The following is a 27,956-nucleotide window of genomic DNA, read 5'->3' as shown; positions in this document are numbered from 1 at the left end:
TCTGTCGCTCTCTCTCTCTCTCTCTCTCTCTGGCCCTCACCTGCTCTCTCTCTCTCTCAGAAATAAATAAAACATTAAAAAAAATTAAAAAAAAAAAAAGAACGCTACATCCTGAGGCCATGGAATTTACTTTCTTCTTAAGTGTGCATGGCACATTCTCCAAGATAGATCACATACTGGGACATAAAGCAGCCCTCAATAAATATAAAACAGTTGAGATCATACCATGCACACTTTTAGACCACAATGCTATGAAACTTGAAATCAACCACAGGAAGAAGTCTGGAAAACCTCCAAAAACATGGAGGTTAAAGAACACCCTACTAAAGAATGAATGGGCCAATCAGGCAATTAGAGGGGAAATTAAAAAATATATCGAAACAAATGAAAATGAAAATACAACAATCCAAACTCTATGGGATGCAGCAAAGGCAGTCCTAAGAGGAAAGTACACTGCGCTCCAGGCCTATTTCAAGAAATTAGAAAAAGCACAAGTACAAAATCTAACAGTGCACCTAAAAGAACTAGAAGGAGAGCAACAAGAGCACTGCAAACCCAGTAGGAGAAGAGAAATAATAAAAATCAGGGAAGAAATAAACAATATAGAAACAACAACAACAAAAACAACAACAAAAACAGTTAAACAGATCAATGAAACCAAGAGTTGGTTTTTTGAAAAAATAAACAAAATTGACAAACCTCTAGCCAGGTTCTTAAAAAGAAGAGAGAGAGCACCCAAATAGACAAAATCATGAATGAAAATAGAGTTATTACAACCAACCCCTCAGAAATACAAGCAATTATCAGGGAATACTATGAAAAATTATACGCCAACAAATTGGACAACTTAGAAGAAATGGACAAATTCCTCAACACACATTCACTACCAAAATTCACACGGGAAGAGATAGAAATTCTGAACAGGCCCATAAGTAATGAAGAAATGGAATAGTTATCAAAAATCTCCCAATAAATAAGAGCCCTGGGCCAGATGGCTTCTCTGGGGAATTCTACCAGACATTTAAAACAGAATTAATACCCATTCTTCTCCANAAAACAAAAAAAAAAAAAAAAAAAAAAAAAATCGAAGGAAAACTTCTGGACTCATTCTACAAAGCCAGCATCACTCAGATTCCCAAGCCAGACAGAGTCCCAGGAAGAGAAGAGAACTACAAGACAATATCCTTGATGAATACAGACGCAAAAATCCTCAGCAAGATATTTGCAAATCGAATTCAACAGCACATAAAAAGAATTATCCACCATGATCAAGTGAGATTCATTCCTGGGTTACAGGGCTGGTTCAATATTTGCAAATCAATCAGTGTGATACATCACATTAACAAAAGAAAAGATAAAAACCATATGATCCTGTCAATAGATGCAGGAAAAGCACTTGACAAAATACAGCATCTCTTCTTAATAAAGACCCTTGAGAAAGTTGGGATAGAAGGAACTTACTTAAACATCATAAAAGCCATCTATGAGAAGCCCTCAGCTAACATCATCCTCAATGAGGAAAAACTGAGAGCTTTCCCCCTGAGATCAGGAACACGACAGGGATGTCCACTCTCACCACTGTTGTTTAACATAGTGCTGGAAGTCCTAGCATCAGCCATCAGACAACAAAAGGAAATCAAAGGCATCAGAATTGGCAAAGAAGAAGTCAAACTTTCACTTTTCCCAGACGACATGATACTCTACATAGAAAACCCGACAGATTCCACCAGAAGCCTACTAGAACTGATCCATGAATTCAGCCAAGTTGTAGGTTACAAAATCAATGTACAGAAATTAGTTTTGTTTTTATATACCAATAATAAAGCAACAGAAAGAGAAATCAAGAAACTGATCCCATTCACAACTGCACAAAAAACATAAAACACCTAGGAATAAGCCTAACCAAAGGTATAGGAGATCTCGATGATGAAAACGATGGAAAACTTATGAAGGAAATTGGAGAAGACACAAAGAAATGGAAAAACATTCCCTGCTCATGGATCAGAAGAATATTGTTAAGATGCTATTACTACCCAAAGCAATCTACACATTCAATGCAATCCCAACCAAAACTGCACCAGCATTCTTCTCAAAATGAGAACTATCCTAAAATTTGTACGGAACCACAAAAGACCCTGAATAGCCAAAGTAACATTGAAGAAGAAAACCAAAACGGTTTCATCACAATCCCAGACTTTAGCCTCTACTACAAAGCTGTCATCATCAAGACAGTATGGTATTGGCACGAAAAAAGACACAAAGATCAATGGAATAGAGAATCCAGAATTGGATCCACAAATGTATGGCCAATGGCCAATTAATCTTTGACAAAGCAGGAAAGAGTATCCAATGGAAAAAAGACAGCGTCTTTAACAGATGGTGTTGGGAGAACTGGACAGNCTTGAATGCTGAGAACAAACTGAGGGCTGATGGGGGTGGGGAGAGGGGAAGGGGGGTGGTGGGCATGGAGGAGGGCACTTGTTGGGATGAGCACTGGTTGTTATATGGAAACCAACTTGACAATAAACCATTTAAGAAAAAAAATAAAGAAAGAACTTGGGGTGGCTCAGCTGGTAAAGTGTCTGACTTTGGTTCAGGTCATGTTCTCACAGTTAGAGCCCCTCAGCAGGCTTTCTGCTCTCAGCTCAGAGCCCGCTTCCGATCCCCCCTCTCTCTCTCTCTTGAAAAGAAATAAACATTAAAGAAAGAACTCAACTAGCTTATGAATATTAAAATTACCTAACTAATCCCTTCAAAAGATAACTATTCACCCAAATGTGTCTATATTCTCCCTCTTCTTCACCATGTGAAAGTCCAATCGACACTTGAGTAAAAGGTATTTTTGGGAAAATAATGGCAAATTAACATTATTAAATAAATAAATAAAGTAGCATTAACATTACTATATATGTAATATAACATTAATGTTAACCGTACATAATTATTAAGCTTATTATGTAAATATACAATGACTATATGGTTATTCATTGGTAATAAAACCATACTTTCTTTCAAGTATGATAGAACAGTTTGTAGCAAACTAAAATTCCTACCAGGAACAATTACAAAAATTAGATAAAATGCAAACTGATCTATTTAAATGTATCAGATGCTAAAGAAGCACAAAGACTAGAGGTCCTAAAATTCCAGAGAAGGGAAAACAATTTGGAGAGGTGAGTTAACACACATGTCCAATTTTTCTCTAGGCAATCTACCAATATTGGGTAGAGATAGAAGACTGCTGAGAATCCAGGCTTGAATCCGGCAGATGGCTAGGCTGACCAGCAAAGTTTCTGGTGAAAGATGAACTGACAAAAATTGATGTGTGCTATGGTCCCTAGGTAAACCTCTAAAAGATCAATAAGGAAATGTATAAACAAAAAGTTAACAGAGATAAATTATGGGATAAGAAAAATAGTTTATTAACCCAAAGGAAAGCAAGAAAGTGTGTGGGGGGAACATAAAACAGGAAGATTAAACAGAAAAAAACAACCCAGTGAATTACATTAAAACCATTACTATATCAAGTAATTATATTTACATAAATATAAGTAATATACCAAGACAGACTGGCTAAAAACAACCCACCACATGCTGTTTACAAGAGGCATACATTTTTTAAAAAATGTTTACTTGTTTTGAGAGAGAAAGAGAGAGAGAAGGAGAAAGAGAGAGAGGAAACAAGGTAGGGGGCAGAGAGAGAAGGAGACACAGAATCCAAGGCAGGCTCCAGGCTCTGAGCTGAAAGCACAGAGCCCAATGTGGGGCTCGATCTACAAGCTGTGAGATCATGACCTGAGCCAAAGTTGAATGCTTAACTGACTGAGCCACCCAGGCACCCCTACAAGAGGCACATATGAAACATAAATCCCTAGAATATTTGAAAATAAATGGATAAAAAAAGATAAACCATACAAACACTAATAAGCAAAGAAAAGCTGGTACAGCTATATAAACATCAAAGTATACTTTAAGGAAAGAAGCATTACTAGAGACAAAGAGGAATATTTCATAATGATAAAGGGATCAGTCACCAGAATGCTATAATATGTATAAATATATTTGGATCCAACAAGTCATCTCCAAAATATATGAAGGAAAACATGGATAGAATTAAAATGAGAAATAGGTAAATTCTACCATTATCAAAGGAGACTATAACATATCTCCTTCACTAGCTAAAGAAGAAAAAGAGTAAAAATCCGTAAAGAAAGACAACCCACAGAATGGGAAAAATATTTGTAAATTACATATCTGATAAGGGACTTGTATACAAAATATATACAGAACTCTTATGAATCAATAATTAAAAAACAATTTAAAAATGGACAAAGGATCTAAATACACATTTCTCCAAAGAAGATATAAAAAATGGTAAATAAGCACATGAAAAGATGTTCTACATCATTGTTGTAGAGAAACCAAATAGAGAAACCATATAGAGAAACCAAAATGCTCATACGTTGCCAATGGGAATGTAAAATGGTGCAGCCATTTTGGAAAACAGTCTGGAAGTTTCTAAAACCATTAAACATAGACTTACCATCTGACCCAGAAATTCCACACCTACATATATACCTGAGAAAATTGAAAACATATACCCATACAAAAATTTACACATGAATGCTCACAGTAGCATTCTTAACAGTAGTCGAAAAGTAGAAACAACCCCAACCATCCACCAGTTTGTGAATGGATAACAAAATGTAAATATATATACTTACATACACATACACACACATCTATATATACATGTATATCTCCATACAATTAATATTATTCAGCTATAAAAAGCAATGAAGTACTGTTATATGCTACATGGATGAACCTTGAAAATATGCTAAATGAAGCCAGTTACAAAAGATCACATACTGTATAATTCTATTTATATAAAATGTCCAGACAGGTAAATCTGTAAAGATAGATAGTAGATTATTGCCTAATGTTAGGGAGGAGTGATTTTGGTGGAAAATGGGGAGTGACTACTAATGGGTATGGGTATTTCTATGTGGCATAATGAAAACAATCTGATATTAGATAGTGAAAATGGTTACACAACTCTGTGACTATACTAAAAACCACTGAATTGGGTACTTAAATTAGTGAGTTTTACAATGTGTGAATTATAACTCAATATAGCTGTTTTTTAAAAAAGAAAAGATTCTATAGTGTAGCAGTTAGGTTAATGGTTACTGTTTGTGAGAGACAGTGAATGGAACAGTGTTTCTGGGTGTTAATAATGCTCTAATTCTGGTTACACACGTTTGTTACTTTATAAAAATACATCAAGTGGTACATTTTCATTTTTGTGTCTTATATCTTGATAAAAGGTTTACTTTTAAAACAAAGAGACAAATACATACCAACAGGTGGACCAGCTGGCACGACACATTTCTTTTCCACTCGTGAAGCAGGAGGCGCATTCTGGTTCTTAGCAAGATTTTCCTGTATTAATTCCTGTACCCGAGTTTCATTAATCTTTGGGAAAGGCAGAATATGAACTCGCAAGTGGGATCCTTCTGTTGGGCGTGGAACTTTCTGGAATGCCATATGAGGGTTAGGATTCTCCTGCAATATCAAACAGGTAAAATTAGTCAAAAGTTGAAATAACAATGGCAGATTGCCAGACAGAGAGTGGGAGCTCAGAGGGACACAAACTGAAATCAGACAGATGAGGGATTATATATACATTCAGACACATGCCATAAAAGAAGAGTACCAGAATCTTCTTACAGAATCTATCAGCAGCATCTGATAATACAGCTGATCCCTCTTATTCCTATTCTATGAACGCTTTACCCACTTGGTTTCTAGGTCTTCTTGCTACATCTTTGTCTATTTTTTATCTGCCTAATCTCTTAACTATGTAAAAACCCCAAGGCTCAGACTTCAGGCCTTTTTTCTATTTACATTTATTTCCTTGGGGACAACTTTATTCTCAATATTCAAACCATAAAAACACCAATGATTCAGGGGCGCCTGNAAAAAAAAAAAAAAAAAAAAAACATTAAAAAAAAACAAAAACAAAAAACACCAATGATTCATAAATTCTTTCCCCTAACTGAGCTTTCTCCTGAATGCCATGCACATATATTCAACTGCCCGCACAGAGTATTTCCATTTGGAATGAAAATAACTTCTTGGGGCGCCTGGGTGGCTTAGTCGGTTAGGCGTCTTGCCTTCGGCTTAGGTCATGATCTCATGGTTCATGAGTTCAAGCCCCACATCATGCTTTGTGCTGACAGTGCAGTCTGCTTGGGATTCTCTCTCTCTTTCTCTCTCTGCCCCTCTCCTGCTTGTGCTCTCTCCCCCTCTCTCTGAGTGAATAAACTTAAAAATTAAAAAAAAAAATAACTTCTTAAATATATGTCTAAATGGAGCACTTACTCTTCCTCTCCAAATCTGCTTTCTATAGTCTTCTCCACTTCAGTAAATTGCATATTTATATTTCCACTCAGGTGAAAAGCTTAACTATCTTTAATGCCTTTCTCCAACACTCAATTATCTATTTCTCTGCAAACTTTTTGGAGTCTGCCTTTCAAATATGTTCATAATCTGACCATTTTTCAACAACCCTGGGGTTGAAGCCAATATCTCTATATCATCACAGAACAACAGTTTTCTGACTGGTCTCTCTGCTTCCACCCTCATTTCCTCCCTCCCTCTATTCTTAATAGTGCAGATAGAGTGATCTAGTTAAAAGTAAGTCAAACTATCACCTCAATACTCTGTTCATTCAAATAGCTCTTTATCTTACTCAGAGTAAAATCCAAAGTTCCTAAAATAATTTACAAGGCCCCACAAGATCTGACTTTCCTAAAGGACTGTGTCCTGCTACTGTTTTCCTTGATTCTGCTCTAGCCACACAGGCCTTCTTGTTCCAGCCTCAGGCCTCTGCACTTAACTCTTCCGTCTGACTACCCCCCCTACAATTTGAACAGCATCCTCTATTCCTTCCTGCATTTCTTTGCTCAAATGCCACCTTTCTTGGCCACCCTATCTAAAATTATACCCCCTAATACACTCCCTATCCCTCTTTTTATATTTTCCTCTTTTAACACTTACCACTTTCTCACATACTATAAATTTTATTTAACTTGCTTATTGTCTGCTCTTCTCTTACTCAAATGAAGCTCCATGAAGGCCAACATTTCAGCCAATCAAAAAAATATTCTTCATCTTCTGCTGTATACCTGTTGCATCTAGAAACTGCCTATTTCCTAATGAGCAGGACACAATGTTAAACACATATTAACATGGCAATAATTATTTTTTTAATGTTTTATTTATTTCTGAGAGAGAGAGACAGACAGACAGACAGACTTCATGAGCAGGGGAGGGTCAGAGAGAGAGGGAGATACAGAATCTGAAACAGGCTCTAGGCTCTGAGCTGGCTATCAGCACAGAGCCCGATGCAGGGCTCGAACCCATGAACTGTGAGATCATGACCTAAGCCGAAGTCGGACGCCTAACTGACTGAGCCACCCAGGTGCCCCTGCAATAATTCAATTAAATGTGTCAGCTAATATTTTCATAGACCCTTAGGGTTGGCATGAATTTTCATCTAGTCACCCAGTTAAGGATAATTATATTTCAAACACCATAGGTAGAATGAAATTCATCCTTTAATAACATTCTCTAGGGAAGGCTGTTTTACCACCATGCTTATACCAATTCTAATATTTATTAATCTTTGCAACCAGAAAATTCCCTTTTCTCCCTGAACCTGTTATTTGTGTTGTAGACTAAGCTGAATACTAACCTATACTTTCTCCAAACAGTTAAAATGGATATCTGTCATCATCTACTTGAGCTACTCCTTACAATTCTTTATGATCATTTGGCCCAGACCCAGATAAAGAAAAGGCTGAGCCATGGCAGATGACACAGGTAGCATATCTCAGCAAAACAATAATTTATACTCTTTTAAGTGTAAAAAAGCCTGAGTTCTAGTTTTTGTTTGACTTATGTGTGATGCTGGGTAAATAACTTTGCCTGAGGCATGTCCATATGCTTCTCTTACAAGGTTCCTGAGAAGGTGAAATCAGATATAAAGTTTGTTCTTGCCAAAGTAACCCTTATATGTACTTTGTACTTTCCCTTTGCATTGTTTGAGAAGGCAGGGGAAAATAAATAAATTAATTTCTATGCCAAGTCTTCATGATCACCACTTTCTAAACTATATGGTGAAAAAACTGTTCTAAAATTATGCCTAGATTGGGGTGCCTGGGTGGCTCAGTTGGTTAAGCGTCCAACTTTGGCTCAGGTCATGATCTCACGGTTCGTGGTTCGAGCCCCGCGATGGGCTCTGTGCTGACAGCTAGCTTAGAGCCTGGAGCCTGTTTCAGATTCTGTATCTCCCTCTCTCTCTGACCCTCCCCTGCTCATGCTGTCTCTCTGTCTCTGAAATAAATTTTAAAAAAACATTAAAAATTTAAAAAAATAAAATTATGCCTGGATTAACACCAACATCACTGGTCTGTAGTTTCTGCAACTGTCCTTTTCAAAAGTAGTATACTTGTTTTTGTGTTCTTTAAGCATAATGTCTAAGATATCTTCTCAAAGTTACAAATATCACTTTTCTAAAACTCATTGGAAGATTAGTTTTTCAGGCTGGAAAGATAAAATCACATGGATTTTGAGGTCTGAGTCAGAATCATTTAAGTACATTCTTCATTACTTCTGTTTCTATTTATACTTATTTTCTTTATATTAAAATAAAATCTTAAAATATATTTTCCATGATGTAAATAGTATTCATTGTAATAAATTTTAAAGCATAGGAAAATATGGGGCGCCTGGGTGGCTCAGTCGGTTGAGCAGACGTCTGACTTCGGCTCAGGTCATGATCTTATGGTTGTGGGTTCAAACCCTGCGTCGGGCTCTGTCCTGACAGTTAGCTCAGGGCCTGGAGCCTGTTTCGGATTCTTTGTCTCCCTCTCTCCCTGACCCTCCTCTGCTCATGCTCTCTGTCTCTCTCAGAAATAAATAAGACATTTAAAAAATACTAAAAACAAACAGGAAAATAAAAGTAAAAAATACACCTTCTTAGTTATCTTTCCTAACTATATTTTACATCTCTCTCTTACCATATATTCTTTTATCTTGTTCCAAAAATGACCCAAGGCATTTAGAAAAATAAAGATACACATATTATTTCTACTCAAAATCCTGCAATGTGAGAAGTTCATCCTAAACTTTATAAGGAAGAATAAAGATCCAAAAATAGTCAAGGCAATTCTGAAGAAGAGTAAGTAGAGAAGTCAAAGTTCCCAGATCTCAACACTTACATAAACCTATACTCATATAGTATAGCAACTGGTATTAGTGAAGGGTTAAAAAGGCTAATGTAATAAAGGCCCTGAAATAGGACTATGTGTAAAAATGTGATAGAGACAGGTGACACTATGATTCACAGGGAAAGGTTAGACAATTCAAGGAGAGAAGTAGTACAACAAAGTATTTTTAGTGCCTGGTTTCTGACGTTAGAACTTCTGGGTCAAATTCCAGCTTAGCCACTTATTGGTAGTGTGACCTGGTACAGTGTCAATTCACTCACCACTTGTGTTTTAGTTTCCTCACCTGTAATCTAGATAATAGTATAGTACCTACTTCATAAGGTTCTTAAGAGGACAAAATGAGTTGTTACAGGAAAACTTTCAGTATGCATGTGCATACATGCATGTGGGCGCATGTGTGCACAGAGTTACACACCTACTTCCCCAGATAATATGAAACCTCTTTTCCAAAAATTTAGAGTATATTCATTTAAAAAATATTTATTCACTGCATAATCTATAGCATGACACCGTACTTCTAAAACTCAAACCATGTCTTTCTCCCACAAATCCCATCATATCACCAGCTACTTATATTTTAACAGCAACAAAAATCACAGTCAATAAGGCTTAAAACAGAAATAACTTATTAAAGAAAAGGTATTGCTATTAGTCATTAGTAGTGTTATTCTTCTCATAAGCAATTTGAAATATTATAAGCCAAATCCATCAAAAATACTTTTTAATCATTTTAAAACAAAGTCCAAAGATGAGGCTATCCTGTAGTTGTATAGATATTACACATAAAATTCAGATTATGGGATAAAGTCACTAAATTAGAATACATCCAACTGTGTTTAGAAGACGCAAAAAAGGCTCATGCCTGTGAATCAAAGTGCTTGGTTTTTCTGGATGCTGTGTCTGTATACTGCTGCCCTCTAACGGGCAGTGTGGTAAATATAAAGAAATAATTTGCTACTTTATACCCAAATTGGTCACATAATGGCTTTCAAGAAAACGGAAGAAACGAGAGGAAGTTTAAGGCTCACTGAACTCTGCATATTCTTAGAAACATCTGCTCTTACTTGGAACTTCAGCTGCATTTGGACTGGTTTCTTGAAGATTACTGAGCTCATTAAAAACCACAGCCTAATTCCGTTGTTGAATATCCTTGTGGAAACAAGGAAATTCATTATTTTCAATAGAATAAGGAAGGTGCCAAATTTTTGTATTTGATTGCAGATAAATGCAAATATAAATTAATAACCAAGAATTCAGGCCACTAAATACTATAGTGAACATGGTAACAATTTTGTTCAAGGCAGACAAGACGAACTGCCCACAAAAGCCAGCAAAATGCACTATTGTTTAGAGGGAATTTTAAAATTAGATAATAGTTTTCAAGCAATGGACTCTGTAATCCTGCTTTGAGAATGTATGATAGTAATGGGAAGTACAATGATTTTCTCAGACTTGAAAAAATGACACACATACCATCTGGTCTGGAAACATGGATTTTTCTTTTTCTTTCTTTTTTTTTGGCAAGCGAAATGAGAATATGCCTAGGGCTTACAGAAAACAAAGCTGAGAATGCACTTCAAAGAAAAGCAAAGCAAGCAAAATAAAACAAAAACCCTACTGGAAATCCTAAGTAGGCAACATTGGGGAAAACAATTTCTTCCTACCCATTAGACTCAGCAGTGAATGACAAATCGATGTGACTCTGTTAGTGGCTACCAAGTTTCCCATATTAATCTAGGTATTTGATAATTATTTAATAAGCACCAATTATTAACAGAGCTGTGTGGGATAGCAAGTTACACAATATCTTTTGAACACAGCTAAAATCAATAATATCACTGGACTAAGCCATTAAACACTGACAAAATGTAACTGGACTTTTTAGGGTTGCCTAGCTGTGAATACAATACTGATGGATGGAAACATTCTCAACTTTGCATCCTCATAGGACTTTCAATGATCACCCAACTAATTAAAGCTACATCCTTAATTCAAATACGTTTGGTGTAGGACTTTAATATCTAATACGCTAGTGCCCCTAAATCAGGGTTTCTGTACAATGGCACTATTAACATTTTGAGCTAGATAATTCTTTGTTTGGATGGGGAGGTAATGGGTGTCTTGTAAATTGCAAGATGTATACAAGCATCCTCAGTTTCTGCCTACTAGATGTCACTAGCACACTCTCCTCAGCTGTAACAAACAGAAATGTCTCCAGATACTGCCAAATTTCTGGAGGGGAGAGGTTGCCCCTGTTGAGAACCACTGCTCTAATTCATGATTCTAGATGGAGGTTTCATATTCTAAAACAAGTACTCTTCACAAGTGCCAAGGGAGGAGACATCAACTAGATAAGAGACCTATACCTTTGCTCACCTGCTGACATACAAATTAAAACTATAAGATACCACCACACACCTACGAGAATGGCTAAAAACAAAGTAAGACAAAAAACCAATTGGAGATACAAATGTTGGTAAAGAGTCAGAAGAAATGTAACTCATATATGTCTGGTGGGAATGCAAAGTGGTATAGTATTTGGGAAAACAGTCTGGTAGTTTCTTATAAAGTTAATATTTCGTTACCATATACCCCAGCATCCTGCATCTTACTTCTAAATATTTACCCAGAAGAAGTGAAAATTTATGTTTACACAAAACCTGTGCAAATGTTTAGAGTGGTTTTGTTCGCAATCACCACAACTGCTCTTCAGTTGGTTAACAGATAAATAGAAGTTTGATGCATCCATGCAATGGAATACTACTCAACAATGAAAAGGAATAAACAACTGATCTATGCAGCATAAAGGAATCTGAAATGCAGTATGCTAAGTTAAAGAAACCAAACTCAAAAAGCTACACACTGACATTACATAAAGGGCAAAAACTAAAGAGATGGAAAACAGATCAATTATTAAGAGTTTGAGGTGGTAAGAGGAAGTGATTAAAACTTGGTAAGAAATTTAGGGGGGGGTTGACAAAAATGTTCTATGTCCTTATTGTAGTGGTGATGGATTGTACAGCTTCACTCATTTGTCAATGTCTATAGTATATTTTAAAGAGGTACATCTTACTACATGTAAATTATATCACAGCAAACTTGACTTAAAAATGAACAAATAAATCAGACAGGACAGGGGAGAAGTCTGACTTTTACACTCTGGGGACCTCATTTCATCACAATAATCTAAGTAAGCTCTTTATGTTTTGAGTTTTTAAGACTAAAGATGATCAAAATATTTTACTTCCTTCCTATAACAACAAAAAATCCTTTTATTTGCAGTTGGCAAAGAGTACAAATAACATCAGTGTAGATTAAATTTGCCTGGTAGTGAAATTAACTTTATGCTGAAATGTAAGGGTATAGATTTTGTGTAATTTATAATGGCTATTGCTGTATTTGGGCTTTGTGCTCCCATTAAGATTTTAAAACCTATTCACTGCAATGCTAGGCAATGAAACACCGATGAGGCACAAATAGAAATCTCATATTATTCTATACGAAAGTCCAATTCTTCTCATTTTTTTCTTTAACTTTTAAGAAAACTGTCAAATTACACAGTCTAGCAAATATTTGTATACTATTGCAGATGCAAAACAAATTAGAAAAACTGTACTATGTAAAAGAGTAAAATAACATGTCCAACTGATTTCTTGATGCCTTGGGATGGAGGTTTTGTAAAGTTCTTGTGTTGGCCTATCCTAACATTCTCATTTTGTGTACAGTTAGTAGTCCTTTATTAGTATGTATGAGAATCACAGAGATAGAGCCAGTAAGTAGATACATGTGCTGTCATACAGACATGAAAGATTTTGAAAGCCAAAGTGAGCAGACCCAGATCCAGTGTTATCAGTTGGGAATGGAAAGAAAAGCTGTATAGTGAATGGCCAATAATCTTCATGGTATAAACCTTGCCAGTGCTTACACAATTTGTCTCTAATGGAGTTATTCCCTTCCTTCTCCTTCTGTTTCCTTCCCATTACCCTCCTCTACCTAAATCACCAAATTATTTCCTTAATTACTTAGGAAGCTCCAGAAAGTTAAAAGAGCACCTAAACCCAGTTACAATTCATCCTACTTACATCTCCTCACATTCTCACTCACTAAAAAGCAATACAAGGGAATAATGAGAAGAAGCAGAAATTAAGGTTCGTTTTTGAGGTACTTCAAAGGGAAACGAAGCAGAGAGACTAGGCATACGTACCAGACTTCACTGCAACAAAGTATTTACAAACATCTAAGTGGAATCACCAGGTCTCAATTCTAACCCAATAATAAGGCAACAGTCAAATTATATGGTTGGTTCTTGCTGACCAAAAGGGAATTTAGAATGTGATAAAAAAAAAAAAAAAAAAAACCACCCCCTGACTAGTTAAAAATAGAACCATCTGGATTATTTTCCTTGCGTTGAGACCATCCTTCCTCTCTCCCCTCAACTTGCTGCATGACCCAAGAAGGTAACTTTATCATCATGCTCTGCTTTTTAACTTTGTAATATATTTACTTCAGGAATGTTGGGACCATGTGGAGTTTAGAATCTTACAACTAGACACAATCTCAGAAAGTCTGAGGACAATCCATGGGGATATTTGGAAATTCTCATCATCATGTCCATGTATCCTCTTTCAAAGAGTATTAGAGGAATTGTGTACCTAGAAAATTCCTGATGCTAGCAGATGCTTAACAAATACATACTGAAAGAATGGAATGGATTAAATTAAATGGAATAGGATTAGATTAGGGGGGAAAAGCCCAAATTAGGGCTCAGGAAATAGAGAGTACATTTGTGGGGTGATTTAAATCTCTGACTTAGTCATACAGTCCCTCATGATGATCACTTTAAAAGTATTGTTTTTAAAGGATAGGTGTTGATTTGGGGAACAAAAGCAATAAGAAAACATTTCCTTACTACTTACAGCCCATTGACAAGTTCTTGAAAAAGGCAGACTGACCTTTCTCTAGGAACTCTGCTACCTCTATGTTGACACTTTGCTAAGGGCAAAAGAGAATCTTAGCCCAACCCACCCAGGATCCTGTGAATCTACTTTAAATGTATAGAAATTCTTTAGGGAGCTTCCTTTATCTCTATCCACCAACAAAGATGTATACTGGCAATCATACTCTTAGCATAAAGCTTACTGATACACCTCTGAAAGGTCTCATGACTGGGTTTTTACTAAACAGTAATAAACAACCTCTTCTTAACAATAGGTAGCCCCCAACAGGGTCCTGGAAACCTTCTTTTCAAAATTCCTTAGAGGCTTGTGCTGTCCCTAATCCCCTCCCAACCTAAAAGTATATAATCAGTCACCCATCACAAACTCAGTGCAGCTCTTTCTGTCCATGGGTCCTGTTGTTCACATGCTTTAATAAAAACATCTTTAAAAAACAACAACAAAAAAAACCATCTTTTTGCACCAAAGATGTTTCAAGAATTCTTTCTTGGCCTTGGCTCCGCACCCCAACACCTAAACCACATCAGGTGTTGTTTGTGTTTTCCATTTACCTTTAATAATGTATAACTATTAGCTGTTTGTGCCCACACTGTGCTGGCCCCTTGCAGACAGGGAGTGCTGCAGGATAGGGAGTGCTGGTGTCTGGGGCCCTACCCCTAGGGCACCAGTGGGCAGGGTAGTTCTCCTACCTGCAGCTGGAGCACTGGAGAGATGTGGAGCACAAAAGGACAGATTTCAACTCTTGTGGGAATAAGAAGCTCTACTAGACACTCATGCCTCAGCATGTTTACTCAAAAAAAAAAAGGTTTCACCACCCAGCAAGCAGAAATCACTGTCTCTGCATTGATCAGAACATGGATGTCAACATGGTTACCATCTACAAGGGTATGGTCACCAAGATGCAGCAGGTCACTGTTCAGCAAATAATGTCCCAGACTGCTAATGTGAAAAAAGATATGATTATTTTGGAGAACAGTGAGTTTTCAGCCCTGAGGGCAGAATATGAGAAGATAAACCTTGAACTCCATCGGTTAAAACACCAAGTAACAGATCAAGTGTTCAAAGTCCAAACAGATAATCAAACTAAGCTTCATTCTAGAAAAGAGCAGAGTGAAAGAACTGTGTTCACTGAAATGAAAGGAAGATGCTGGAAATGAGGACAGAGATGGTGGCACTGCGTGCCCAGCTAGATAGAGCTGTCACTCAGAAAGGTAGGAAAACAGACATTGAGGTCACCAGCCTCAGAACCATGCTGGAGTTGCACAAGCTTGATAACATTAAATATTTAGCAGGGTCTGGATTTACTTGTCTAATAGTAGCTCTGGGACTTTATTGCCTGTGGATATAATAAAGTGTCTATTTAAAGAGAAAAAAAAAGGATGTATAATTATTATTTATTTTATTGCAGTCTTCAGTTTTGTGTCAGCTTAGTACAAGCTATGTATCATAAAATTTAAGTTCTAGGATGGCAAGAAATTACTTTGTTTTTGCATCAAAGTGGCTTGGCTTTGGCTACACTCCCTTACATACACACTGTGTACTCGGTTATGTAATAGAGACAAACCTGTGTCAGAACTCCAGCTCTGGTCACTTACAGGCTACAAAATTCTGCAGTTCTAGAATACTCTTATAAAGATCTAAGACATAAATATTCAATTATTCAAGGGATTAGTTCCAAAATCTCAAACATTGATTTCCACTTGATGTTTTGCTATTTTTTAAAATCCATCAATAAATCACTCCTAGTGGGCAAGATAAAAGACTTTCTACCTTTGTTTCCCACATATCAACAACTGCCCTATTTATCTCACTGGGTCATTCCCAAAATCAAATGAGAAAGTATGTTAAAGTGCTTTAAAAAGACAAAGTATAAAGTCAGCCATTGGAAATATTACTATTTTTCCAGTTGGAGATGAGCCAGTTTAATGGAGGGAAAGAAAATAGGCTTAGGAATCAGATAGCTGAAAGTTTCTGAATTTAAAATCTGGATTCAATCACTTAATACCTGTATGATCTTGAGCCAATTATCCTCAGTAAAATGGGGATAATGACACCTGTCTTAACACTGTTATTATGCAGGTTAGAGATGATGTATATAAGTGCTTAATTCCATGTGTGGTAAATTGTGCTAATCACTCAGTATTTATTATAATTATTACAATCAATCAATAGAAATTTCTCATGTGGTCATGCTCTCTATTAGTTCTACACAGCCATCATAAATGGTGAACACCAGCACAGAACACACATTTTCATTCTGACAGAATTCTTTTTTTTAATTTTAGCATAGTAATAAAGAAATAGATTTAGTATATTGGACACAGTTATATGTGGAGTTTAGGGTATTAGTCAAAGGGATAAATTTTAACATAACTTCAGAAACAAAATTCACAAATAACTGAATAACATGAAACAAAGAAACACAATTGAGCATTCTTGCTTTTATCCAATTGGGTCTCTGATTGCAAATGGATGTGACAAAACAGTGAATAATGGCCCAATGTCCAAAAAGGTCCAACTATTCAAATAATTAAGTTAAAGAATACTAGGATACCGACCCCAAACCCTTCTTAATTGTATGTCCTGAAAATATGTATCTTCCCTCAACTCTACCCTGGAAGACCGTACTTCCCGTTTACTTTCCTTTTCTCAGTAAAAGGATTCAACTGTGAAAATCTTCACAGGTAGGAAGAATGACTAGTAATCATTAGCTAAAACCCATTTTTCTACATGCATGTAATCACCCTGTCATCTTGGGTTCTCTTCTGTCTTGGTATCCAAACGATTACTTCATACTTTATCACAACCCAATCTTTATAATTTATTGCATTTCTTCTATACAGGGAATATTTCCACCCTTGAGTTTCTGTGCTCACTTGACAATTTGCTTTCTTCCTTTCAGCTTTTCACTCCCTGTCTGCTCAAAACAATACAACTCAAACAATTTTCCTGATCCAGCTGACAAATAGTGGACCATACCAAAGCAGAGCACATTGGTCAATTCTAGTTCTGGTCTCTAATAAGTTTAATCTTTATGTCTTAAAAATGCACAATATGATCTTAAGAAGACAGGGCCCTAAATGCAAATCCAATGAAGGCACATAAAAAACTGGGAAACTGACTAAGATGTTTTCATGATATAGTTGATTAACAGGAAAATCACTTTGAAAAATGAGGTCTGTTTTGATGCACATATCTTATAACTTATGATCCTAAAGGTTTTAAGTCAGAGCAAAAAGATTATTCCTAGATGGGGTACCTGGGTAACTCAGTTGGTTAAGCGTCCGACTTCGGCTCAGGTCACGATCTCACAGTTTGTGGGTTTGAGCCCCGCGTCAGGCTCTGTGCTGACAGCTCAGAGCCTGGAGCCTGTTTTGGATTCTGTATCTCCCTCTCTCTCTGACCCTCCCCTGTTCACACTGTCTGTCTCTCTCAGAAATAAATAAAACATTTAAAAAAAAAAGATTATTCCTAGAAAGATGAAGTTTTTTAGTTTTTTAAACAAAATAATTACATACTTTTAAAATTAATGACTGTCTAAATAAATATACTTACTTACATTTTTGAATAGTTGCTCAGCAAGTTCTCTTACATGCTTTATTATCTTCAATGGGTTATTTTCTTCAACTTTAATTCGCTCTACTTCAAAAGCTACCAACTTGGAAAAAGAATCAAACAGCAAAACATCAACTCCAAAATATCTTAAATTAGAAAACTGTGTGATAATTTCATACAATTTGCAAACCAAAAAGCATCTAAAATATATGCTATTATTAAAACAAAATATTCTACATTTTTACTGCATTTCACCTCTATTCTAAAGTTACAGAGTCAATTGAGTCCTTGAATGGTCTGGCGGTGTCTCCCTGATGATTCAGGGCCTTATTTCTTTTTGGGGAAAAAACTGGGAGAGACCCTCTTATTCTCCAGGTCTCATCCAGAGAATTCTCTCAGAGAATTTCAGATGGTCAGAAAGTTTCCAAACATTTCCTTAGCTTACAAAACATGAACCAAATATTTAAGTCAGGTCACTCAGACTTTAGTCCTAGCTTTGCTCACAGTGATTTGGAACAAGTCACTAAAACTCCTGAGCTTCAGTCTCTTCATCTCTAAAATCAGATGGAAAAACAAAATGATCTGTGGCCTCCTCCTAGTTCTTACATTATATAACTCTAGACCATTTCCCTACTAAAGTAATTTACTGGGAGAACTATGTGCATGTATCTACTTGGGAGTGGAGGAAAGAGTACAAAAAGGGGAAAAAATGGGAATAAGGATGAATAGATGAATGATTTTTTAAAAAAGCGTATAATATAAGATTTTTCCTTCTAGAAACTAACAGATTCACTGGAATGGACAAACATAAAACTCTGACTTCACCTATTCTAGCCCAGGATTCAGAAAGAATCTTTGTCAAACAAGGGCAAACATTTCTTTCCTTCTAACAGGCTTATTTGATGGGAGTATGGGGACCAGAGTACACACAATGCAGGGTGCCTCTCAAAGACTCATAAGTCTTTGGTGTGGTAGGCTACCCTGGGTTAAATGAAAAGAAGGATCCCTTTCCTAGGAACAAATGCTATTTTCCTTTAAAAGCACATTCAAGCAAATGAAATGGCCCAAGAGCAGAGGAAGGAGGGGACGCCTGGGTGGCTCAGTTGGTTGAGTGTCTGACTCTTGATTTTGGCTCTGGTCATGATCCCAGGATTGTGGGAGAGAGTCCCATGTTGGGTTTCACACTGAGCATAGAGCCTGCTTAAGATTTCTCTCTTTCTCTCTCTCCCCCCACCCCTTTCCCATGCTTGTGTATGCTCTCCCTCTCTCTAAAAAAAAAAAAAAAGAAAGAAAGAAAAGAAAAGAGGGGTAAGGAGAAATTACTTGGGTCTGGTATCTCATTCCTTCTAGGCCTTTGACTGAAATACACATAACAACAACTGGCTTTCAAGTAACAACATCATTAGACACCAAAAATCCTAACTACAGGCAGAACACAAAGCTGGGATGATCACTAAAGGGAGACTCGGTAAGAATCAGTCCTTGCCTTACCATTATTTCCAATGTATATAAAGGTAGATAATAAAAGATAAGTTGTCATATAAAGTTAGAGACCTAAAATAAAGCTTAATGCAGACTAAGTGGCTCTCAGAGCCATTTATTCTAGGAAAGTTTGGAGGAGGTGATGAGATAAGAAGAGAGTATAAAAAATGGGAGTTCATGGTTAGATTGAAAAGTAGAGGGAGGATATTTCAGGCAAGGGAAGGATTTACAAAAGCAGTCAGAGGCTGTGGCAAGTTTTCTGCAAGTAATCAATCTGACTTACTAGCTGTGATAATGCTGCCAGAAGGAGTTACTAAGAGAATTGGATAGGAACAAAAGGGGGGGAGGGATATATAAACCAATGTTACTATTCAGAACCAATGTTAGCTTCAGAGACTAATAAAATGTGGCAGCTAGAGAGGACCTTGGAGAGCATCTAATTTAACTCCATAAAACATTAAGTATTGATTACTTAATTCAGGATCCAACAGCTGACATACATTAGTATTAGATAGTCAATGATCCATCATATTGTATGTTGGTATTAGGGAATCAGTGATTAGTAACTGATCAGAAAGAATTGCTCACCCCAGGGCAATCTCTCCTAAGTCTTCATATGCTTTGTGTTATTAACGGACGTATTTGGTGCAGGTCTCCATACTGAGAACTGAAACATGTGCCTCTTCTTTCATTCTTAACTGTGATTACTTAACTATCTTTACTGAAAATAAAGATTGTTCTCTGAACCAAGGATCTTTAACAACGTGATTCCTATCTTATCTATATAAAATAAAAAAACCTGCAGCAAAATATAGTCACTATTACTATTATCCACTATCTTGAGTGCTAGGATTTTTATAGACTTCGAGGAACCTCTAGATTTATTGGTTCCAATACAGTGCTCTTTCAGAAACTGAAATGGGAATAATATTCATTATTCTATCCACCAGAATAAGCTACTGTAAACGTAGCTAAATGATAAATGGAAAATGTACTAAAATAAATCACAACACAAAATAACATCCTTATTTTGAGTCACATTTGTCCTAATTTTCCCTTTTTAAGGCCAATTCCTTGACGATAGAGACAAAAATCTGTCTTCCATATATTTAAGATCTCTTACAGGAGGCAGAGAAATGTTGATTATTGATTGGTAAGAAGGCCACTAAACCAAACTATGGCTCTATGACACTAATAGACTAAATGTAACCATAGTTTGAAATCACGTATCTATATATTAAACTAAGATCTTTCTCTCTAAGAAATTGATAAAGGAAGCAATGTATCATTGCCTTTAAAAAGAAGAGTTTTTGGGGGGCGCCTGGGTTGGCTTAGTCGGTTAAGCGTCCGACTTTCGCTTAGGTCATGATCTCGAGGTTCGTGGGTTTGAACCCTGCGTCGGGCTTTGTGCTGACTGCCAGCTCAGAGGCTGGAGCCTATTTCAGAGTCTGTCACTCCCTCTCTCTCTGACCCTCCCCTGCTCACGCTGTCTCTCTCTCTCTCTCTCCTAGAAATAAATAAAAATATTTAAAATAAATTAAAAAAAAAGAGTTTTTGGGTTGCTGGGGTGGCTCAGTTGTTTAAGCATCTGACTCCTGATCTCAGCTCAGGCCATCTGCCCTTCCGCTGCTTGTGTTCTCTCTCTCTCTCTCTCTCAAAATAAATAAGTAAACTTAAAAAAATAAAAATCAGAGTTCTATTTATAGTCATTGTCACTTTTTCAAAAAGATTTTAAAGAACTATTTAAATTCAGTTGCTCAAGATGTTTATGTACTTCTGTGACATCCTATATTTTTTCAATCCACATTATAAATACCAAGATTTAATTAATAAGCATAATAATAAATAACATTGGATTATTTGATATTTAATATATATTTAGAATTTTGATTAAAACAATTCTCCACTTTTAACTGTTCGTTCAATTTTTCTGTAAATATGCATTTATTTGATAAGAACTATACCTCATCAAAGAGATCACAGGATCTATAGGGAGGACCTCTTTCTGAGACAAAACCTGCAAATGCCATTCCATTGAGCACTTTAGTGAGGAAATCATTCTCAACCAAACCACGCTGCCCCAAGAAAGCTGTCTGTAAAGAAAGAAAAACTGAAATGAATATTTTATCACTTAGTAACAGATGAATGGTCAAAACAAAAATAGAAAGATCAACACCTGAATAAGTATCTCTATGTATAAATGTGTTGTAAAATATATTCTCTCAAAAAGGGCTTTAGATACTGGAAACACTACATATACTGGAAAAAATTAAAATGGGTCTGTCTATAAAGCAGGAGGAGAAATCAAAAATTAACACTCAATTTTAAAAGAAAAAACAATTTAAAATTAACAAATTCTAAAGAAAAACATGTCAGTTTCATTGCATTATTAACAAGTATCATATAATGATACAAAGCAGAGATTTAAGATTACCACACTTAATAAAGGGTCAAAATACATGACAACCAAGTTGTTTCATTAAATTAGAGGCTACACTTTAGACAGATACAACATTTTGTAACTGTATCATCTTACCTTGTGAAAATGTATTACTGGTTCTGCATGTATTCTTATAAGTTGTAGGCATGATCTGTATCCTTGGAAAAGTTGTGCAAATAACCTAAGAAAAACAGCACGTACTTCTTTATCCTGAAAATATAAGAAGCAAGTTAGTTAATTGAATTTCTTAAAAAAAAAAAAAAAAGAAAACAAATGAAATATCAAAAGGCAAAAAGTTAAAAATAATCTGAGAGGTTATTTAATAAATGTGTCTGTGCCTCCTACACAGAAGTCTTATCTGTGGCAGCCCTAAGTGGTGTGCATCTAGCCCACCCCATTGTTAAACAGGGTAGGCTGTTAAACCATTCTTTTTTCAAGTGAACCAAACAAAGTTTGCCCCCATAGTATATCCAATTTTCCTCTTGGAAAAAGTCACAAAGTCTAACCCTTTCACTATGTTAGAGAAGGACGTATTTCCCAAGTCATTTGATTTTTATATCCATTAAAGGAATTACAGTCACAAATATAGAAGAAAAAAATCTCAAAAGACTATATTTTAAAAGCTTATGAAATTCTTCCAAAGTTTATCCAATTTATAAAAATCTATTCCTATATGAATAAGGTATGAGTTAAAAATATGTTTTGATAATTCAGGTTTTAATACACTCATAGTTTTAGAATTGTAAGGAAACTTACAGATTTATTTGGTCAACCCTTTATTTAATGGATGAGGAAGCTAAAGAATGCTTAAGTAACTTATCAAAGGTGTCCAGTTGTATAAGGCTTCTTATTGGTCATAAAGCTCAACTCTAAGAAATGCAATGGGCAAAATTTTAAAGGGGCCTTTATTATATATTAACTCTTCCATGGCTTCTAATTGAAACTATTTTCATCCACTCACTCCACAAACTTGATTCCCTCATTGTAAAAAAATATCTGTTTCCATTTTTATAAGCTTCCCCCTTTTATCCTTGCCTGAGCCTTTCTTTTTTTTTTTCAAATAATTTATTGTCAACTTGGTTTCCATATAACACCCAGTGCTCATCCCCACAAGTGCCCTCCTCCATGCCCATCTCCCCCCTCCCCCCCACATCCATCAGTCCTCAGTTTGTTTCTCAGCATTCAAGAGTCTCTCATGGTTTGCCTCTCTCCCTTTCCTCCCCCATTCCCCCCCTTCTTCTCCCCCATGGTCCTCCGTTAAGTTCCTCCTAATCCTCCTATACGTGCAAACATGTGATATTTGTCCTTCTCTGCCTGACTTATTTCGCTCAGCATAACACCCTCAAGGTCCATCCATGTTGCTACACATTTGCCTGACCCTTTCAATTTGATACTTGGCATAATTTTCCAAGCTATAATCTTTGTTCTGATTTTTTATCCTACACTTGCTCTTGCCTCCCCAGGGCAATAGTCTCAATTCCACTCCCTCCAGGTCAATGTGCCACCCTGTGGCTCCTCAGAGAGCAGATCAAAAGATCAGTCAGTGACAGTTCTAATTCAGTACATTTTTTACTAGGCTGTCCATCTGATTCTCACTACATTCAGCTTCTTTAACAACCATACAAATAAAGGTACAGCTTTATTTAAAAGCATCAAGTTAAATTTTTTAATGTTTATTTATTTTTGAGAAGAGAGAGAGAGAGAAAGAGCGCGTGCATGCAAGCCAGTGGGGGAAGGGCAGAGAGATAGAGGGAGACACAGAATCCAAATCAGGCTCCAGATTCTGAGCTGCCAGCACAGAGCCTAACACGGGGTTCGAACCTACAAACCATGAGATCATGACCTGGGCCAAAGTTGGACACTTAACTGACTGAGCCACCAAGGTGCCCCTAAAAGCATCAAATTTAAATATTAAACTTCTTACCAGCATTTTTGAGTGGGATAATGCTGTTCGTGGAGGGGGAAAAGCATGATCTGCTACTTCCAAATCTGGGTGTAGAATCTAAAGCAAAGAAATTTGGTTATATACAAGATCTTAATATCAATAAAAGCTATTACTTAACCTACTTGGAGCATTAAGATGAAAAAGTGTCAGTACATAAATTACAATATATTCCCTTCCATGAAACACAATGCAATTAGGTAAGGCAGTTCTATATGTACTATTGTGGAAAGATCTCTAAGACAAAAAAGTTAATGAAGAAAACATATTCTAAAAAAACACACATAAGTGTGGTCTCATTTATTTGAAAACAAACCTTGAACTATATATATACACATACTGATAAACATATAAATGAAAATGTAAGGTTCTGAAAGAATATACACTAAACTATAAAATATGTTACCTTTGGGAAGGGAAGAGACTAGGGCAGAGGGATTTGTCTATAGAGTTGAAAATGTTAAACAAGCATTTGTTTTTATGTTTATTAATGTACTTAAAATTTTATTAACTGATTAACTAAATACTGAGGGAAAAGTGAATAGCTTATGAACCTCTCAGTCTAGAGGGAGTAAAAGTATAATACAAAGTGCAAGTACTATAAACATATATAGAATAATACACAAAATATAAAGTACCATTAATTCAACCTAGGGAAAGCTAAAAAAAAAAGGTACTATGTGAGTTAGGCTTCAAAGAAAAGCAGGTTGGGAGCAGGTAGGTAAGAAAGATCTACAAAAGACAATGAAATTGCATTAGTAGGCAGCAAATCTTCATCTCTACAAATTCATTTCCAAATACTCAAGTTTTGGTAGCATACTTACAATTGATGACAAGACCCAAAACATTACTTAAAAATGACATTAAAATATTGACAATATTTATAACCAATAACCCAATCATTACTATAGTATTATAATACAGTATAATTCATGTCTAGAAAATCATCCATGGTTATTACACAGTTCAAGTATTGTGTTGTCCTTTGATTACAATTATTTACTAACCAAATGAAGTTCATAATCTTGTGTGTCAAAGCTCCCACTCAGTTAATCAAATGTGATATTTTTGGTTCTGGCTTGACAATACACCGTGTTTCATGTCTTATTTAGAGTACTACACTGTACTACCCAATCCACCATGTGCTTGACAACTACATAAACAGGTATACACAGCTTTACCAAAAATGAGTTTTACTCATTGATTAAATTTGGTGGCTCAGGTATTGCAGGTTAAGGTATACCAGTGTGCAGCAGAATCTCTACCAGGAGCCATTGACTGAAGAACAAAAATGTTAATATTTGCTCATTTTGATACTTCATCCTTGAATAAATATCATTATTAAGTAATCATATATAAGATTTAGAAACTTATTTATGATTTCTAGAAACATCAAACTTTTTTTCAATCACTCGAATACTACCTTCTCAGCATCTACTATATCCATATACCACCAATGTATTTAGTTAATATTCTTCTTTCAATTGTCCTTAAATCAACCCACCTATTTAAATCTAGTATTTTCTTAGATGATATCATCTATGAAATCACAGATTTTATATGCTATTTTTAATACACATTATGACAAATACATACCATTAAAATAAAAAAGGTAGCCAAATATGGCCCCAAATCCTATCCATGCCTGACTTTGGTAAACAGTCACATAGGCATCCTGTGCATACAACATTCATCCTACGGAGACAGACTAGGAAACAGGCGTGATGGAGCGTGATTTGCTCAATAGTATCAAGTGGTAAGACGCAGACTGGACTGTAAGTCTCCTGAGTCCTGTACTAGTACTTTCTACTCTATCACATCTTGTATTCTAGATTAAATTAGTAAATGTCAGTCTTCTCTAAATGTTCACATCTCCTATATGCCACTAAACAATATAAGGATTAATACAAATTTGAAAATATCCTAGAATAAAATCCTTCCTGGTAATCCTAGACTTCTGAGTTCCTATTTAAGAGAAATTTTACTTTAAACAGCCCAGATTTGAATATTATCCAAGAATATGAAGGCCTTTAGTAATGGCTTGAAAAGGAATGCAGAATTTCTAAGTTACAATTTTCTGATGATGAATAAATTGGAACCTAAAAATTTGTTGGTAAAATAGAATGCTATGCTTTTAAAAATCAACTAAAGGGATGCCTGGCTGGCTTAGTCTGTAGAGTATACGACTCTTGAGCTCAGAATCATTGGTTCGGGCTCCCTATTCGGCATGGAGCTTACTTTAAAAAAGTTGAAAACAAAATCAACTAAAGTAAAATAACTACAAAAACAACAATGTGTCAGTGAGAAACACGAAAGCTACAAGATTTATTAAAACTTGATTCCAAAAGAATGCTGGATATTTAATCTATCAAAAAGTTACATTTTTCTGTAGTAACTTGAAAATACTGGCAAGACAATATCATACTCTTTTGCAAGTAGCATGTCTACCAAAGAGAGATGAGATGTCAGCAAGGAGATAAAGGAAAAGGAATAGGTGTTATCTTCCAATTAGGAATGTTAGGGAATACAGAGAGGCAGAGTCTGGTCTTATTTTCACAGGTGTATTGGTATGTTTCCAATATCTAACACAGTATTCTGTATATACTAACTACTGAATAAATATGCTGGTGAAAGAGTGAATGTAGAACAAATACATAGTCAGGATTTAAAGTATGTTCTTCAGAAAATATCTAGTAAAGATTTCTAAATATTCTATGAGAATATATTAATGTTTTAAGAACATATAACTCTTTTTAAAGTAATTACACTGTCAATGATATTTAATTCCAATGATCTGAGTTTACATTTAAATCAAAGTAAAATTACTGTTAAAAATATCATACCAAAGAAAGAGCTGCTTGAGTTTGATGTAGAAGTGGTTCCGGGAGTGAAGAGAGATGAATACATTCAGGAATTTTAATAGTGCCTCCATCCAAATCTGCTATGATTACATCAAGCTAAAGGAGATAAAAATTAATCAATAATTAATAAAATGTATTTGTTGATAAGGAAATTAATTTGGCTTTCATTAATTCACAATGAGAAGAACCAGGTGTGGAAAAGACTCTTGGTTGTTCACAGCAGTAGAATGTTGAGTTCATGACTTCCCAGCTACCATGAATTTCTTAGCTTCCTTTGAAATTAGATATGGCATAGACTAAGTTTCTGACAATGGAATGAGAGAAGTGATGTGTACACTCAGGCACTCAAAACAGGGGATGTAAGGCTGTCCTATGCTCTCTTTTTCCTTCCTATGGCTGAAACTATGAACTGGTAACAACCCAAACTTGAATCTTCAGATGACAATGCCTGAGGGGATTTCTGGTGGAGAAACAAGAAGGAAAGAAGCTTGGACCATGAATGAGTTCATGGAATAAGCTGGTCTGGTACAATGGAACACCACTATGGACTGCTGCTTAAGTGTTAAATAAAACTCAATTTTGTTTTAACAACTGTATTTTGGATGTTTTGGTATAGTGGTTTAGCCATATCCTAAATAATATAGTACCCATTACAAAGTTAACAAACAAAGCAATTGGTATAGATCAAAATGGTATGGTTTGGGTGTTTAAGAAAGAAACTAATTTTTACATTTTACAACAGTCTATTTAAAAATAACTTACATAAAAATGTAATAGAGAAACCAGCCAATACTGTTGAAGTTACTATGTTGACAACAGGCTTAAAATTCATTCTAATTTATTCATTAAAAGTTAAGAAATTTATTTTTGGAAACACTTGGCTTGTCCTGCCTCACGAAACTGCTTATATTTAGTGGGAAAAAATTACCTGTCAACCAGATCGGTATGCTTCTAATTAGTACTAAGTAGGTTTTACTGATTATGTTTATTGATTTACACATATTTTCATATGGTGATATCAAAGCTAAATAGGAACTAGATATCAACATGTAAAGAAAGGAAAAGTAGTTAATATATGAATGAGGGTCCTGTTTATAATTACAATGTTGAATAGTATTTTGTCAGTTTTAATGACACCTATGATTTGATTACAACTGTAATTATATATAAGTACCGACAGAGTCTGCCTCTTTTTTTGGCATTTAAAAGTAAAACAAAAGTAGGCTTACAAAATCTTAAGAAGCTGTGGATCATAGATGTCATATATCTCAACCTTTGAGTAAAGATTTTCCTTAAATTCCCTGAACTGTCATGGAATTTGTTCCTTGTACTCCACTTACAGCGCTTTAGAGTATATTCCTCACATACAGCAACCCATTCTTCATCATTGGTCAGTTTTCATAGTTGAAAACTCTTATACTA

At 35.7% G+C, this 27,956-nt stretch overlaps 1 protein-coding gene and 1 pseudogene across 2 annotated transcripts in view; one reads left to right on the top strand and one right to left on the bottom strand.

Moving 5' to 3' along the window:
• SBF2 (SET binding factor 2) overlaps positions 1-27,956 on the bottom strand; it is a 499,779-nt gene that overhangs the window by 208,951 nt on the left and 262,872 nt on the right. For both annotated transcript variants that reach the window (XM_077769129.1, XM_077769130.1), the window contains exons 9-14: positions 26,517-26,630; positions 23,656-23,733; positions 21,828-21,941; positions 21,256-21,384; positions 17,814-17,912; positions 5,364-5,568 (exon numbers count right to left, since the gene is read on the bottom strand). In XM_077769129.1, the coding sequence (XP_077625255.1) occupies positions 5,364-5,568; positions 17,814-17,912; positions 21,256-21,384; positions 21,828-21,941; positions 23,656-23,733; positions 26,517-26,630 (739 nt within the window). The remainder of the gene's footprint in view (positions 1-5,363; positions 5,569-17,813; positions 17,913-21,255; positions 21,385-21,827; positions 21,942-23,655; positions 23,734-26,516; positions 26,631-27,956) is intronic.
• Positions 11,726-15,602, top strand: LOC144235614 (mitochondrial calcium uniporter regulator 1-like; annotated as a pseudogene).

The sequence above is a fragment of the Crocuta crocuta genome, unplaced genomic scaffold, assembly GCF_008692635.1.
Source record: "Crocuta crocuta isolate KB4526 unplaced genomic scaffold, BGI_CrCroc_1.0 scaffold255, whole genome shotgun sequence".
NCBI lineage: Eukaryota > Metazoa > Chordata > Mammalia > Carnivora > Hyaenidae > Crocuta > Crocuta crocuta.
The sequence above is the reverse complement of the archived record's forward strand: the minus strand, read 5'-3'. Positions and strand labels throughout refer to the sequence as shown.